The sequence below is a fragment of the Bubalus bubalis genome, chromosome 11 (assembly GCF_019923935.1).
Source record: "Bubalus bubalis isolate 160015118507 breed Murrah chromosome 11, NDDB_SH_1, whole genome shotgun sequence".
NCBI classification, from domain to species: Eukaryota; Metazoa; Chordata; class Mammalia; order Artiodactyla; family Bovidae; genus Bubalus; species Bubalus bubalis.
The window spans coordinates 5,995,655-6,013,946 of record NC_059167.1 but is presented as its reverse complement, the minus strand read 5'-3'; the positions used below and the strand labels follow the sequence as shown (position 1 = coordinate 6,013,946).

Below are 18,292 nucleotides of genomic sequence, written 5' to 3'. Positions count from 1 at the left end.
AAAATTCTAAGTGATTTATAGTCCTACAGCAACCCTGAGATTAGTATCATCGTTTTCCCCATCTTGCATATGGGTGAACTAGGGCGTAGGGAAATGAAGTAATGTGCCCAAGTTAGCACAGCTAGTCTGCGGAAAAGCTGTCCAAGTCAGCTGCCCCCAGAGAGAGGCTCTCTCTCTCTTACATTGGATTGGCCAAAAAGTTCATTCAAGTTCTTCCATAAGATGTAACAGACTTTTTGGTCAACCTAAAGCAATCTCTACCTTTCTAAATCACAGTTTATTGAATACCTACTTAGTGGTTTTGGTTTACTTCATATGCATCATATTTAGTGTTCTCAGCAATTCCCGTGGCTTATTATCTCCTAATGACATAGAAACAGCCATGTTGAAAGAGGTTTAGTGTCGCTGTCCTTCCATTAATGGAAGTGGCTGAGCTGTTGTTTCTTGTTGTCCAGTCACCAACTTCTGTCCAACTTTCCTTGACCTGATGGAATGAACTTCACCAGGCTCCTCTGTCCTCCACTGTCCCTGGAAATCTGCTCTAATTTGTGTCCATTGCGTTTGTGATGTCATCCAACCATCTCATCCTCTGCTGCTTCCTTCTCCCCCTACCCTCCATCTTTCCCAGCATCAGGGTCTTTTCCAACGGGTCTGCTCTTTCCATCAGGTGGCCAAAGTATTGGAGCTTCAGCTTCAGCATCAGTCCTTCCAATGAAGATTCAGGGTTAATTTCCTTTAGGATGGACTGATTTGATCTCCTTGCAGTCCAAGGGATTCTCAAGAGCCTTCTCCAACACCACAGTTCAAAAGCATCAATTCTTCAGCACTCAGCTTTCTTTATAGTCCAAGTCTCACATCCATACATGACTACTGGAAAAACCATAGCTTTGACTATATGGACCATCATCGGCAAAGTGATGTCTCTGCTTTTTAATATGCCATCTAGGTTTGTCTTAGCTTTCCTTTCATGGAGCAAGCATCTTTTAATTTCATGGCTGCAGTCACCATCCACAGTGATCTTGAACCCCAAGAAAATAAAATTTGTCACTGCTTCCACTTTTCCTCCATCTATTTGCCATGAAGTGATAGAACTGGATGCCATGATCTTCGTTTTTTGAATGCTGAGTTTCAAGCCAGCTTTTTCACTCTCCTCTTTCACCCTCAACTAGAGGATCTTTAATTCCTCTTCACTTTCTGCCATTAGAGTGGTATCATCTGCATATCTGAGGTTATTGATATTTCTCCTGGCTATTTTGATTCCAGCTTGTGATTCATCCAGCCTGGCATTTTGCATAATGTACTTTGCATAGAAGATAAGTAAGCAGGATGACCATATACAGCCTTGTCAGACTCATTTCCCAATTTGGAACCAGACAGTTGTTCCATGTCTGGTTCTAACTTGCTTCTTAGTTGCTTCTTGACCTGCATATAGGTTTCATAGGAGGCAGGTAAGGTGGTCTGGTATTCCCATCTCTTTAAGAATTTTCCACAATTTGTTGTGATCCACACAGTCAAAGGCTTTAGAGTAGTCAATGAAACAGAAGTAGATGTTTTTCTCTGGAATTCTGTTGCTTTTTCTATGATCCAACAGATGTTAACAATATGATCTCTGGTTTCTCTACCTTTTCTAAATCCAGCTTGTACACCTGGAAGGTCTCAATTCATGTACTGTTGAAGCCTGACTTGAAGGATTTTGAGCATAAACTTACCAGCATGTGGAATGAGCATAATTGTACTGTAGTCTGAACATTCTTTGGCATTGCCCTTCCTTGGGATTGGAATGGAAAACTGACCTTTTCCAGTCCTGTGGCCACTGCTGTTTTCCAAATTTCCTGATATATTGAGGGCATCACTTTCAAGGCATCATCTTTCAGAATTATAACTAGCTCTGCTGGAATTCTGTCCTCTTAAGTTTGTTCATGGAAATGCTAGTCCGAAGGCCCACTTGACTTCACTCTCCAGGTTGTCTGGCTCTAGGTGAGTGACCACACCATCCGGGTTGTCTGGGTCACAAAGACTCTTTTTATATGGTTCTTCTGTGTATTCCTTCCACCTCTTCTTGATCTCTTCTGCTTCTGTTAGGTCCTTATCTTTTCTTTATCGTACCCATCCTTCCACAGAATGTTCCCTTGATATCTCCAACTTTCTGGAAATTTCTAGCCTTTCCCATTCCAGAATGGGGATTTTCTTCCGTTTCTTTGCATAGTTCATTTAAGAAGGCCTTCTTATCTCTGCTTGCTATTCTCTGGAACTCTGAGCTGAGGTCAGATTGAATTCTGGCTCCACTAAGTCCTGACATCGTTTGGTGTTTCCACGCCTCCACCTCACTTTTACCTCTCACTTGCTGGTTTGGTCTGGACACAAGAAGGACCAGCTGTCTCAATTTCCTGAAAGCAGTTTCTGATCAGCACATGTCTGGGTAGTCGGACACTGAGGTGATTGATCATCGGACCCATCTAGGGAAAGTGGGCAAAATGTCTCTGCCCAGACTTCGTTGAAGACCAGGCAAACCAGAAACTACAGGGATAGGACCCAGAAACCTAATGGTTCATCACCTTCCCCAAGTGTTTTTGATGACCCCTGGGGGTGGGAAATCACTGGATCAGATGATGGGAAAATCTCTCCAAAAGATGAGTCTAAAAAATACCAGCATTTTTTTTTTTTCCTACCTGAACCATGAGATCCTTAGTATCTGAGCAAACGAATGAATGACTGAATGACCTCCCTTTAAAATGGGTTGAAAAGTGTATAGACATGTGCTATGGCAAGTTCCCTCCTTTATGGACCATATGCTTTTATTTTTCCCCCTGTTGGTGATGCCTCAATGAAATTCTTCTCTATTAGTGTCTGTTCACCATTGGGCTTATTAAATATCCTAAAGACTTAGTCTTGCAGCCCTTGATTATGCAGATTTATATGAACCCCAGGGATGGTCAGTGGGAGCTCCCCAGTGGATTGAGAGCAGCTGTATGGCAGTAATAAATGTGTCCTCAAAGTTTATGCATCTGAGTTTGTAATGTTGTAACTAGTACTAAACTTACCCCTATTATTTAAACCAACTGCATTGAAATCCATGTGAGAACAACTCTTCAAATGTGTTGGAGAATTTTATGCTTGTCAGGAGAATAGTTTTTCTTCTTCTTTTTCTTTTTTTTTTTTTTTTTTTGGTCCGATTTTAATGTTTTCAATTCTAGACTGACTGGAGCCAGAAAATTGTCAACTGTTTAAATAAAGTGTTTCCTTGCTTTCCTTGCTTCCTTTCCCCCATTTTCCCTTCTTTCTCTCTCTTTGTTTTAACAAAGAAAAATATTTGTCTAATGAGAAAAACTTCAAGGGGCTTGATTAAGCTTCAGTGAATGAGATGGAAAAATGGTTTCAAGTTAGAGGGTAGCTATTGTTATATTTTTCTCCAAATTCCTCTGCTAATCCCTACATCTTGGCCAGCTAACTATAGAACTCTCCTGATTGTTGCAGGGACAGTATTTATAACCTATCTGGAGGAATGTGGAAATGTGCACAAGATCTATAAATTGCTTTAGTGTTTCCAGATTGTAACAAAGACATTTGTAGTGTAGTTGGGCCTATGGATTCTGCACCTGTGTGTGTCTGATTTTTAAGCACAAACTTAACTCCAGAAGCTCTAAATCTGATGTACCCAGGGACACTTTTCCAGGAGAATTCCTTGTCAAGTTAGCTTTTTCACTTGTAGCATCACTTCAGGCGCTGTGTTGTCTCTTGGCATGAATGGATTCGGTGCCGAACCATTTAAGATTTTATTAGGTTTGGCCTGATGTCATTATACAATGCAGTTGGCGGTACTTATTGACAATCCCTATTTTCTGTAGTATGATTTTTATAGTCTGAGTTTATTAAGGGCTCCTGGAATACAAGCTCCTGGAATTAATTAAAAAAGGGAAAAAAAAAAAAAAAAAAAACCAACACTTTGTAGGTAGCACTAGGAGAGAAACACTTTACAGAAAGCTTTTACCTGATTTATATCTTCTGAGTCTCAGTTTCTCTGGAAAGAGTTAAATTAAATGAGCCTGGGATAACTGCTCCTGTTATTGTCATCTTTAACAGATAGGCAGGGGCGGGTTCTTGCTATCTCCAAAGAGAACTGGTTGCATGTTGATTTATACTTAGGCTTTTGAAACTGTGTTTTCTGATATAAATGAAAATGTCTGCTTTTACCTGGCATCTTCCAGTAAGTCTTTCTTCATAATCTCTCCTTTCCTGGAGAGGAGACACCGTCAGTGCAATGTTCAAACAAACAGCAAAGATGCAAGAAGAAAAAGAAAAAAAGCACAACTTTTGTTCTCAGTATTTTAAATGCATCTTGTGAAGTAGAATCTTTTAATATCCAACCATTATGAAGTGGCTAATGATTTTGAAACATAGGTTTGTTTCTTAGCTTCTAGAAATAGCACGGTCTCAGTGGGAAGCAGACAGAGTTGGAAGAAAGAGCTGTGTGGTTAAAGTTCCGTTCCCTCTCTGAGCGGTCCTGGGTTTCACCTCTGGATCCATGTTACGGCCATCCCTGGACAGAACTTCTGAAATCTCTTCCCTGGCTTGCACCTTCCTATCCTTCTGCTGCTGCTGCTAAGTCACTTCAGTCGTGTCCGACTCTGTGCGACCCCTGAGACGGCAGCCCACCAGGCTCCCCCGTCCCTGGGATTCTCCAGGCAAGAACACTGGAGTGGGTTGCCATTTCCTTCTCCGATGCATGAAAGTGAAAAGTGAAAGTGAAGTTGCTCAGTCATGTTCGACTCTTAGCGACCCCATGGACTGCAGCCTACCAGGCTCCTCTGTCCATGGGATTTCCATTGCCTTCTCCAATCCTTCAGATCCTCACAAAGGTAATCCTCCTGCCACTGTCTTTTTCCTGTCACCCCATGGACTAGACTAGAGCTTTTTACAAGGCACCGCAGTTCCCTGATACCCTGAGGCTGGAAACCTTTACACAGCACCGTAATTCCCTGCTTATTCACTGCTCTCCCCTCATTACATTTTTAAGACTCACAAAGTCAAAAACTGTATCAGCTCTGCATGAAGTTACCCTCATTCCAGTGCCCCCCACCAAATATATTGGCTGAATAAATAGATGAAAAACATACTGAGTTTCCATGCTTTTTTGGTATCCATGGCATGAAGCACATTTAGCCTCAGTTTATTAGAAATGCATCTCTAATTTACTCTATAAAATCAGAATAAAAATACTAAGCTTTTAAGGTACTTGTAAGATGGAGTAGGTCATTGGTTCTTAACTGGAGGCATTTTGCCTCCCCAGGGGACATACCTATATCTGGAGACACCTCTGTACATTCACAGCAGCTCCACAGCAGAATTATCTGGCTCAAAATTTGAATAGTGCTGATGTTGAGAAATCATAGAGTAGGTGTCAGTAAGGAGAACGTGGGTGGTCAAAGGTGATTTTTATTTTACTCTACATTTTGGAGTCTACCTCTTTGGATATCATGAATCATAACAAGTACACCAAGAATAACAGTTTTATGTATTATGTCCTTGTCACGTGTCAGGCCTCACACAGCTTTTCACAAATATTATCCTATTTAATCCTCTCAACAGTGCTGTTGAGTTAGGAACTATTTTATCCTCATTTTTCAGGTAAGGGACCAGAGGTGGAGTGAGGACTCAGAGACTATGCTTTTGACCATTATACTGTGCTACTTTCTCTATAAATTGAGTCTCTATCTTAGGATTTCTCTTAAAACATTTCCAAGACAGACTTCTCCAAAGAAGGATTTCGCCCCTTAGTATTTAGTAGGAGTTACAGCTAAAAATATGGAGATTTCAGCCTGCTTGACTTAAAAATCATTATTGCCTAGGTGGCTGCGATTTAACACTTGCACTGATTTGAACAAAGATACAGTCTACTGGCTGACATAATATATAGACTGTTGTCGATCCAAGAATTAGAACAAGTCTACCATGCACAGTTATTTTGTGGGAGTCCCGAGAAGCACAAAGGACACCCTGAGAGTTTGTTTTCATTCAGCATTGAACTTGTCACAGCTGATCAACACAGTGTGATCCAGATGAGATTTTTCTCCTGTTGAGGGGGATAAACAGTGACAGTTTGCCCCATGTAATCCCATTAGGAGCTTTCTTCGGGACCACATCCCCTTCTTATGTAATTATACAAGAACCACTTATAAGTAAAGCACACCTGCCAGAGAGCAAGACCTGGGACAAAGGGTTGGCCTTCAGGGTGTTTTTTTCCCCTTTAAGAGAAAACAATTGAAGCAAGTGGAATATTTGCCATTTGGATGCACAGTGATGGCCTCCAGCCCCATTTCTGAATACTTTGTTGGCACCCAATCACTGTCACGGTTGTTTTTCAGTTGCTAAGTCATGTCCCACTCTTTGCGACCCCGTGGACTGCAGCACGCCAGGCTCCTCTGTCCTGCACTGTCTCCCAGAGTTTGCTCAAATTCACATCCATGGAGTCAGTGATGCTCTCTAACCATCTCATCTTCTGTGGTCCCCTTCTCCTTTTGCCTTCCTTCTTTCCCAGTAATAGGGTCTTTTCCCGTGAGTTGATGCTTCAATCATTAGTGCCTTGAGGCTATTCACAGATAAAGTTTCTAAACCAATCCTACCATCTTGAAACACTGGTTTGTTGTTTCTAGGACCTTAAAACTGAGCTTGTAAATGCAGTTAAGAAGCATCTATTATTTTTACATAAGAATTTAAAGACCCTGGAGAAGTTATTTTTTCCTCCCTTGGAAAATTCTGTTCCTTGTGCACCACTTTCGCACTTGGAAGATTCCTGTGGAATCCTCAAAAATGTGTTAGATTCTATTCTTTTAGTCTCACTTTCCTACCTTTTTTGAAGAGGAAATGCTAATAGCACCAAACAGATTTTTGTTCTTTAAATCACGCTTTATGAGAGTGTGTCCCTCTGATTACAAATAACTCTTTCAGCTCCTACTGGATATTAATGTCTGTGATGCAAACATAAATTTCCAAGGATCTGTTGAAGCCAAGTGATATATTTGGTCATTGGGCTACTCTACTTATAAGATGTCATTTACATATAAGATGTAATTTGAGACCATCTCCCCGGGACCAAAGTGATTAGTATGCCTTAGGCTTTTACTCTTCTAAATCAGTCACTTGATATACTCTTGATTTTGTTTTACATTTAATAAATTAAAGCATTTGGATGATTAAGTAAGACGGCGCTGTGTTTAGGGCAGTGTTCCTCAAATTTTATTGTGCGTGCCCTAGGCTCTTGCTAAGGCACACACTGTGTGTTTCCAACAACTTCCCAGGTCAGGTTCATGTTGTTGGACCAAAGACCACACTCAGTAGCAGCTATGAGGGAATATTGGGATGGTTTGATAATTTGAAACCTAAGCTAGGGATGGCATCAAGCTGATGGCATTGAATTCACTTTTCCCTCACTAACCTTAGGTTTTTTTTTTCCTAAATTATTCAGTAAGCTTATAGGGAGATTTTTGCTAGAGGGGATTGCTCCTGCTTCCTGTGACAAAACATACATTTGTAATTTTTAACAAATTAAATAATTCCTGATTTTTAATAAAGTATCACACCCATCCTTTTTGCCTGGAAAGAGACTCTCTCGACCAACCTCCTTTTTTTCTTTAACATTTTCTGAACAACTGAAAATGTATATTACCATTTCTGGTCAACAAAGGCATTTTTTAGATGGTTCACAATCTTTTTAATGGTAGAACAAATTTAACAGTCTAGACACTTGAATAGAGGTTACATTTTTTTTTTCTTTTTTAACTATGTTTAAAAACATAAACAGCGGACTTCCCAAGTGGTGCTAGTAGTGAAGAACCTGCCTACAATGCAGAAGATGTTAAACACGAGAGCTCGATCCCTGAATCAGGATGATTCCCCAGGAGGAGGGCATGGCAACCTACTCCGGTATTCTTTCCTGGAGAATCCCATGGACAGAGGAACCTGGCGTGCTACCGTCTATGGGCTCGCAAAGAGTCGAACACAACTGAAGTGACTTAGTTCTCATGCGTGTAAAGACAGCCAAGGAAACAATTTCAAACAGTTCCTCTGTGCATTACATGCAAGTTGTTTCAATTACTGTGTATTGGTGAGAATTAAGTGACTTCTAGCTTGCCGTGTCCTGTCATGTTAGCTTATTTTATAGGGAAATCAAATCTGACAGCTTTCAGTTAACGTCTTTACCTCTCTAGTATACAAATAGATGGAAGAGTTCTGGAGCAAGAAGCTTTTGATTAGTATCTTCAGATTGCCTTTACTTCCCCAAATGTGTCTCCTGTCATTTCAAAGTTTGCTGAAAGTCCTTTTCTAGAAGCAGGAAAACACTCACAGGTGGGAGGAAGGTTGCGTTGCTGAAAAATAATGTATTCCTAGTCATGAGCTTGTCAGCTCTCAAAGGAATCACAGTGGCGTGTCTCATCTGTACCTAGAGGTCTCAAAAGAGGGGATAAGTGGAAATGTGCCATGGACTGGAGTTTGGTCTTTCTGGGTAGTAACTCAAATGTGAGCTATGTGGGAGGCAGACAGAGATGAGAGGAGGCAGGGAGGGGAGGGGAAAAAAAGTCCTCTCTCTGCCTTCACACATGCATCTTTACGTCACCTTTAAACTGCCTCATCACAGTGTCAGATCAAAAGGATGCATATTTCTGTTTTATATATAGTTGATATGTATTCATGTGCTTAGTCGCTCAGTGGTGTCCAACTCTTTGTGACCCCATGGACTGCAGCCTGCCACGCTGCTCTGTCCATTGTATTGTCCAAGCAAGAATACTGAAGTGGGTAGCCATTCCCTTCTCCAGGAGATCTTCCCCGACCCAGGGATAGAACTTGGGTCTCCTGAATTGCGAATGGACCCTTTACCGTAAGAGCCAGCAGGGAAGCCAAATGCAAAATGGGGACAGATAAAATTATCTAGAAAGATGCATCTTTTTCGTTTGTCACTTTTTTACTTGATAATTTTTCATTGAAACACAAGTGATTTACAATGTTGTTTTAGTTTCAGGTATACTGATTCCGTTTTTTATATTGAAAAATGGCAAATGGAAAGAGGCATCTTTCCAAAGAACTTTATCAGTCTCCATTTTGCATTTGTTTATAACTGAAAAGGGTTTCACATTTTTCCCCTTAAGTTGTATTTTTTGTTCTGTCAGTCGTTTCATGGTGAAATATGACTGTGACCAGTTGCATTTATAATAGTCATCCTTGATTCAGCAGATTCAGCCCCAGGCCTCTTATGCCTCTGTTTGGATATGCAAATAGATCTCTGAGAGAAGATGCGGACTGTGATGTAAAATTCACTGCATGATCATTGATAATGAGAGGCAACAATAAGATTTTCTTTTGACGATGAAGACAAATCATTTTCATTTCTTGAATACCTTTTCAAGTGAATTATTATTACTTAACACATTACTTAATGCCAACTCCTAGCCTCTGGGTGTTTAGTTCCAATCACAGCATTTTTGAAAAGCCAACAGTCAGATCAGCACTTATTCCATTGTCTACCCTTCACTGACTCTTTTCTCTCTTCTTTCCTACAACAGATTGCAGATTGAGCTTAACCAAGAAGCTCGTGGGCTGATCCACGCTGACCTGCCTGACCACAGAAGAGGTTCTGTCAGCCTGGCTGGGCCCCTCTTGGCTTCACTTGTTGCCTGGGTGGAAAATTCTTCCTATTGAAATATTTTTGCACATGGAGGACAACAGCAAAGAGGCCAACACAAGCTGAGAAGACCAGAGACCTCAAGAATATTCTTTGACCTTGGCCTTCAGGACATTTCCTCTAGTTGGAGTTCTGGACTTGAGAACCCTGTTCAATTATTTTGGTTTAGCTATCTGTTTCTATTTTTTATTTTTTTACTTTTCTTTTCCCTACAGCATTGTATTTGATTTCTGTACTTCAGAAATGGGCCTACAGACCACACAGGGGCCCAGCCAGGGGGCTTTTTTCCTGAAATCTTGGCTTCTCATTTCCCTGGGGCTCTCCTCACAAGTGTCAAAATTCCTGGCGTGCCCTAGTGTGTGTCGCTGTGACAGGAACTTTGTCTATTGTAACGAACGAAGCTTGACCTCAGTGCCTCTTGGGATCCCGGAGGGCGTCACTGTACTCTACCTCCATAACAACCAAATTAATAATGCTGGGTTTCCTGCAGAACTGCACAACGTCCAGTCTGTGCACACCGTCTACCTTTACGGCAACCAACTGGACGAATTCCCCATGAACCTCCCCAAGAACGTCCGCGTCCTCCACCTGCAGGAAAACAACATTCAGACCATTTCACGGGCAGCCCTGGCCCAGCTCCTGAAGCTGGAGGAGCTGCACCTGGATGACAATTCCATCTCCACTGTGGGCGTGGAAGATGGGGCCTTCCGCGAGGCCCTGAGCCTCAAGTTGCTGTTCCTGTCCAAGAACCACCTCAGCAGTGTGCCAGTGGGCCTCCCCGTGGACCTGCAGGAGCTGCGTGTAGATGAGAACCGCATCGCTGTCATCTCAGACATGGCCTTCCAGAACCTCACGAGCTTGGAGCGTCTGATCGTGGACGGGAACCTCCTGACCAACAAGGGCATCGCTGAGGGCACCTTCGGCCACCTCACCAAGCTCAAGGAATTCTCCATCGTCCGGAACTCACTCTCCCGCCCACCTCCTGACCTCCCGGGTACACACCTGGTCAGGCTCTACCTGCAGGACAATCAAATCAACCACATCCCTTTGACAGCCTTCTCCAACCTCCGGAAGCTGGAACGGCTGGACATCTCCAACAACCAGCTGCGCATGTTGACTCAAGGGGTCTTCGACAACCTCTCCAACCTGAAGCAGCTCACTGCTCGGAACAACCCTTGGTTCTGTGACTGCAGCATTAAATGGGTCACAGAGTGGCTCAGACACATCCCTGCCTCGCTCAACGTACGAGGTTTCATGTGCCAAGGTCCCGAGCAAGTCAGGGGCATGGCTGTGCGGGAGCTGAATATGAATCTGTTGTCTTGCCCCACCACGACCCCTGGCCTGCCTCCCCTCACCCCAGCCCTGAGTTCAGCTTCTCCCGTGACTCAGCCCACCACATTCTCTGCCCCAATCCCCAGCAGAAGCTACACACCCCTGAGTCCCACAGCTTCCAAGCCCCCCACGATTCCCGAATGGGACGGCAGAGAAAGGGTGACCCCACCACTTTCTGAACGGATCCAACTCTCCATCCGTTTCGTGAATGACACCTCCATCCAAGTCGGCTGGCTCTCTCTCTTCACTGTGATGGCTTACAAGCTCACGTGGGTGAAAATGGGCCACAGTTTGGTGGGGGGCATCGTTCAGGAACGCATCGTCAGCGGCGAGAAGCAGCATCTGAGCCTGGTAAATCTGGAGCCCAGATCCACCTATCGGATTTGTTTAGTGCCCCTGGATGCATTTAACTACCGAGCTGTAGAAGACACCATTTGTTCGGAGGCTACCACCCATGACTCCTATGTGAACAATGGCAGCAACACGGCTTCCAGCCACGAACAGACGACTTCCCACAGCTTGGGCTCCCCTTTTCTGCTGGCAGGCCTGATCGGGGGCGCTGTGATATTTGTGCTTGTGGTCCTGCTCAGTGTCTTTTGCTGGCACATGCACAGAAAGGGGCGCTACACTTCTCAGAAGTGGAAATACAACCGAGGCAGGCGGAAAGATGACTACTGCGAGGCGGGCACGAAGAAGGACAATTCCATCCTGGAGATGACAGAGACCAGTTTCCAGATCGTCTCCTTAAATAACGATCAGCTCCTTAAAGGAGATTTCAGACTGCAGCCCATTTACACCCCAAATGGGGGCATTAATTACACAGACTGCCATATCCCCAACAACATGCGATACTGCAACAGCAGCGTGCCAGACCTGGAGCACTGCCATACGTGACAGACAGAGGCCCAGCGCTACCGAGTGGACGGACATGGAGACTCTCAAGAACATGCACGTGTGTGCACGTAAAGACACGCGAGTTACATTTGATAAATGTTACACAAATGCGTTTGTGCATTTGAATACTCTGTAATTTATACGGTGTACTATATAATGGGATTTAAAAAAAAAAAAAGTGCTATCTTTTCTATTCCAAGTTAATTACAGACAGTTTTGTAACTCTTTGCTTTTTAAATCTTAAAAAAAAAAATAGTTGCTGAAGTACTGTACAGGGTTGTACAATGAGAACCCAATGCCAGGGTGAAAGAATGAGTGATTCTTCCTCCTGATGCAATTCACCACTTCACTGTTGATGCTTCAGAACAAATTCGTTTCCTAGAGTTGGTGGTCAGATAAAAGGGCAGGTTAAAGTGGACTCATCAGAGTAGGGCAGATAATAGTCATAAAACAAGAAATGCACCCCAGATATCTTCATACTATTTATATACTTCCGGTTCTGGAAGAAAAGTGAAATTTTGTAGAATCTAAGAAAGGAGGTAGTCACCCTGTTTTGACCCAAAGGAGGAAATGCAGAAGGCATCTCTGGAGGAAATCAGTTCCTATGAGAGAAGTTAACCCATCCTGGCAGAATCAAGAAAATGAGACAAGAGTTGAAAAAACCTTTGAATCCAGGGGTTGGCTTTCTGACTGGGAACTTGAAAAATCACCCTTCAGGCTCCCCTGGCCCTATGTGAAACAGAAGCCTGAGTCTGGTTTCAGTCATCTTTGGGGCAGGTAGGATACCCCAGCAAGAAAAGTCCCTTTAAAAGTGTTACTGTTCAAATTATACATCAGGTTGAATCACGTTCAACAGAGATATATTCTAGAATACTTTTTTAGAAGAGGCTAATAAAATAATGGGAAGAATTATATTGAATGGAATTATTTTTGATAATGAGAATTATTTGGGTAGATTCACTGTAGCTATGTCAACATGATATTTAGACCAACAAGGGATCAATGTTTGGAACGTACTAAACTGGTTATTTAAAAACAACTGATACCCTTTAGACAAAAGCATGTAATCAGTGGTCCCATTATTCTATATCAACTAACTTTGTTAGTATCATGTTGAAATAGCTTGAATTAATACCTTTATCCCCTCAGAAATTCTTGTCTTCCAATCACCTCACGTATATTTTCATAATTAGCTGTTGATGATACATTTGTTGGTCACCCCTCTGCTAAAAATTTGAAAGAAAATTATGGATGCCAGTCTTGGTTGCACAAAATATCCATACTCACTTTAAAATGTATACTAATTTTCCCTGCTAATAATCCTGTAAGGACACATCAAAGCTGGCAAAATATCATATTTTTTTTTAAAAAAAGCAATACTGTGTTTCCACCTTGAACTGACTTTGATCTGCTTCCATTTTTTAAAATTTCATTTATTCCTTCTAAATTGTGGATGTTCCTCTTCTTTGGGAATTGTGAGGGATAATCAATCTTATATTAACAGGATAACAGATGAAAAATGAACAAGTCTGGGAGGGAAGGTTTGTTTCCCTAATCTTGGCAGCACAGGGCACTGAACAGAGGGCATGGAGAAGAGAAGGATGTCCACGCTTAATTCTAGATATTTTTTGAAGCAATGTCCGTCTTCAGAAAGCATGTATAATGTCCTCCTTTCCATCCCTTAGAAGTAGAAGGGCTATCGATCACACACACACCTTATCTAAAAAGTACACCCTTGGGAAATTCTTTAGAAAATCAAATTTAGGCATTTCTGTCTGTGTTGCATATTTCCTTGATCACTGGTCATTATTTTAGGAACCTATGACGTTAACGTCACGGTCATGTTGCTTTGGCTTTCTCTGTCCCTCTTACTTTTAACAAAATAGAACTGTGATGTGTCTTCTTTGTAAAAGTTTAGGTATAAAATGCTATGCAAGTTTTTCTTTATAGTAAGAGCTTTATTTTCTTTAATAATATATCCCCAAGTAGTATGTTTTAATCTCCCTTGTCCCTCAGAATAAGCCGAAAATATAACTGAAGTTATAATGTTGCAGACACAAGAATCGAAACTGTGCAGTCAAGCTGAAATTAACTATGAATTAATTTGAATTAATTCTAAAGTGACTTTGGTTTCCATTTTAGTCTGTTAGCTAGCTCATTTTGACTGTTGCCTTTTTAAAGCTAGGTCCACACAGTGAAGGGAAAAGACAATCTGTGAAAACGATTAGTGTAGCAGTAAGCCATCTGAAATGCAGGACCATGACACGGGGCTTTGTGTATTTAACTGGATAATTCCCTTCCACTGTCCTTTTCTCCTTGGCTGTGTAGATAAAACTATGTGTTCAAATGATGGTACTTTGATTTTTGAAGTTTTTTTTTTTTCCTTTTATCTACAAAATAATCATTCTCATTTATTTGTATTGTGTGTATAACCTCCAGTGGGATATGTGGCGGCTGAAACAAATGTCTTTGCTTTGAGCCAAGAAGACCAAGCTTAGAGACGTTTCTATAATGTCTTATGAGATTTACAGAATTCTCTGGAGCTTAAGTCCTATGATTGGAGACCTGGTCATGTGAAAAGATTAGGATGATCTGAAATGGTTCCTTTGCTAGAAGGCATTCCTGAAGAGATAGAATCTAGTTAGAGGCTTAATTCTAAGCTTGTGTACATGACAGAGACTGCTCAAATCAAGATTGGTCTCCTGTTTGTAGTAGCATACCTGGGACTCGCACCCACACCAGAATAGAAAGCACATCATGGAATCTGCACTGTCTTACCTGTCTCAGGAAAACCGCTGAAGGACCATCAGTGGCAGATTCTGCTTTGATTGGTGCTTTTGTCATGGGAATGTTTTGCTGATACATCATCTCTATGTTGGACCTCTCTTGTGCTCATCATTATGCATTTTGAGGTTACCAAGAATCAAAACTGAAGGTGCAGGACAAGACCATGAACAAAGCCATACTTTCCAGTTGATAAAGAGCTTGATGCTTGTGTGACCCAATGGGGGTGATGTCAGATATCATGTGTCTACTTTTAGAGATAGTAACTGTTACTGTGCAGAAAAAATTCCAAAAGGAAAAGGCATAACCGGGAGCATACAGATATTGCCGACCATTATTCATACCCAGGGTTGTCATGGATACCTACTTATTTAGGGAGACGTGTTTGAACGTGGAGAGGCCCCTAGCTTCCTTCAAACTGTCAAATGCATTAGCAGCTCATCACAAGGGACAAGCAGAAGCAGAGAGAAAAAGGGTGTTCCCCTATTTTTCTTGTGTGAAAAGTGGAAAAAAGTCTATCGTGAGAAATCATGCAGTTTCTAGTTATCTGGATGTTTGTTGAATATTTATTGGATGTTTTCCCTGAGATTTAAAAGAAGAGAAAAAAAAGGTATAATGTGACCAGTCTGGTAAAAAGGATGAATAAAATAGCTAATATGGCTCCATTTCCTACTGGATCATAAAGGTCCTAGTCATTCCACAGGAATCCGAACTTCTTCCCCACTGAGGAGGACAAATTCTGAATGTTGTGAGCAAAGTATCCATTCCAGACACAAGGTGATACACTTGCTGTCCACAGGAAGCAGATGGCTTGGTCAGCTAATCTCACTTGCAGCATCCATTGCAACCTTAGACCTAGAAGTTGTCAATTTCCATTACTTCTTTGCTTGTAACATTTTTATCACTACCCTATGAAAAGGAGACAGTGTTTCACTTTAGAACATGAGCATAATGGTTTTGTTCCTGATTTACCTGTCCAACTTCATGGGAAAGCAGAACAGAAAAGAGCTTCCCAAAGAGGAAGAGATACACAAAGCAAACCCCAAAACTCCTTCTTTATTAGTCTTGTCCAGCCTTGCTTGATGCACTTTCTTCAAGTCACGTAGGGAGCAGTAGTTTGCCCCCCTTCTCTAATTTCTTCCAGGGGTGGGGGGGTGAAAAGCGAGCCAACAAAGGGGGTGCTTGTCCCTGATTGTGGGAGAAAGCTTTGTACACATGGAATCCTGTTATAACAAAATATCACCTTCTCTTGCTATAGTTTTAGTTTTTCTAGCAGCACACTCACCAGAAGAGCACAAAGCAAGGCATTTTTAAGCTAGTGTAACAGACACACTTGCATACACACACACGCACACACTGGGGTGTTCATAGTTACATCCATGGGATGGAAGATTTATAACCTTCTGAGGCAAGGTGAAGACGTCGCCACTGTGTGCCCCTTCTAGGATCAGTATATAGCCACTGACAGTGCTGATGATTTGTTTTCGTCTGAGCCACGTGCCGATTTGCTCCTGGTTTCCGTGTAGTGCGTTCTCGCTGACAAGGGACTGCAAGGGACTCAGAGGACACACATCCTCTGAGACCGACCGCGTCGCACACTTTGTTAACTAGATGCTTCACTCTACACTATACAGTACCTTGTTGATATATTCAGTAAAGGCTTATTTTAAAAAGAAACCTCATTGTGTTTATCTGAGTAAGTTCATTGGGTTACTGCCCATCATTTCTGGGTTCAAGTCAAAGAGAAATGAGAGATGCTTCCGGATGCTGGAGGTTGAGAAGGGTGGAGGAGATAATAGGGGTTTTCACTTTCTCTTTCCTTGAACACAGCTTCTGTGTTTTAAGGCCATTTTGACTGCTGTTTTGCGTGAGGGGTTTGTATGAAATCTTCATGTTCTTTTCTACTTCCTGGCTAAATTGTTATGTTCCTATGAATATCTTTTGAAAATACACACGTACCTGAGCATATTATTTTATGTTTGTGAAATCTGTGTTTAGAATATAGATAAATACCAATGTAGTCACCTCATCAGAATAGTCATTTTCCCTATTTCATAATATATCAATTTAAAATGTCATTTCCCTTAAGAATCCTCATGGTACTTTCTACGTCAGAATTTTTATGGCTCATCCACCCATACATTCACTGAGCACTCATGAAAATGTGTTTATTCCTATGCTCAAGTCAACTTGGGATTAATCTCCTGATTTTTCCTGAACCCCCTTTCTCTGACCCCTCTTGGCCATTTTACTAATAATGTATTTGACAGAGACGAAACCAGGAAATAAAATGATGACACTCTAGTTATAAGTATTAATGATCTGCAGAATCTCTGTTGGGGAATTAACTATGAATGTGCAAGAGGGTGATCCATATTAAATTTGGGAGATTTTACATACAACATCTACATACTCTTGGTTATTTTTACCAAGAGGTACGGACTTTACTCTATGGAGACTAGATCCTTAGTCAAGGAATACCTTTAATTCAAAAAGGTTTAGGAGACCTTGACCTTGCCCTAGGCACTGGTCTGAGTTCAGAGGTTTGATAGAAGAATAAAATACAGGTGTGGCCAAGTCAAGCCTGTCTTCCCCTCTGCCATGTTTCTAAAGAACTTCATTTGTTCATCCCATGCATTTACTTCTCATCTACTTTTTACAGAACACTTTGTTAGGTTCTACTGGGGATTCAGAGAAAAACATGACTCCGCTGCTAAGAAGCCCACAGACTGTGTAATAAACTTGGTTTTTTTTAACACATCCCAGTGTCTCAGAGCTCATGTAATAACTTGACATTCTCTCATTTAAAACTCAATGGAATATCTAAGATACGAGAGGTGTACATACCTGTTGATAAATGTGATAACACATCAAAGTTATATGTTAGATAGAAAAATGATAGATGACCTTGGTGTTTAGTAGATGAAGCAAAGTGACAAGGCCTTAATAAAATCAGACTTTAATTGAGTTAACTTTTCAAGTTTACACCAAGTCATTGTAAGTTTCAGAATTGTCTGGTGAATACAGACAACAACCTCTTACAGTCCCATTGAGCACCAGAATGGAAATCAATCCAAAATAATAATAATAATGGCTCCTGACTCCATGGATCCTTCTTAACTGTTTTCTTGCCTCTAAATTGTTCAACTAGCCTTAAGACTGGCTAGTCCTCAGGACAAATTCTTAATGTTTCAAGTTTTTAATGATGGAGGTATCACAACTTCACCCAGTGGGCACATTCACTATTTTTGACAAATCCAAGGAATATTTTTACAGACCTCCAAATATCTGAATTTCCTTGGTGATCCACTCCTAGATTTTAACAGTAGTTCTGTTTTTGTGATTATTTGATGTCTGCACACTGATGTGACTTGAAAGCTTCAGATGGAATCAAGCTCTGTGTATATCCACAGGGTGAGCTGAGAGAAGTATTAAAAGGACTTGAGTCAGGTTATTTTGGGTAATGAATTTGTTTCATACTTGAGAGGTTGCTTTAAATATTTTGTAAATCCTGCTGAAGATGCTCATATGTCACAATCTATTAGGGTGTTAGCAAACTGGCTTCTGGAGTTAGACCTTTTTTTCATAGCACAAATATAGAATGTTTGC

The 18,292-nt window shown here is 41.5% G+C and overlaps 1 protein-coding gene across 3 annotated transcripts in view; it reads left to right on the top strand.

The window, feature by feature from the left end:
- Positions 1–16,654, top strand: part of FLRT2 (fibronectin leucine rich transmembrane protein 2) — a 106,045-nt gene extending 89,391 nt beyond the window's left edge. For all 3 annotated transcript variants that reach the window (XM_006069453.4, XM_006069452.4, XM_006069454.4), the window contains exon 2: positions 9,555–16,654. In XM_006069453.4, coding sequence (XP_006069515.1) covers positions 9,917–11,899 — 1,983 coding nt within the window. In that variant the 5' untranslated portion in view covers positions 9,555–9,916 and the 3' untranslated portion in view covers positions 11,900–16,654. The remainder of the gene's footprint in view (positions 1–9,554) is intronic.
- Positions 16,655–18,292: the final 1,638 nt, after the last annotated feature.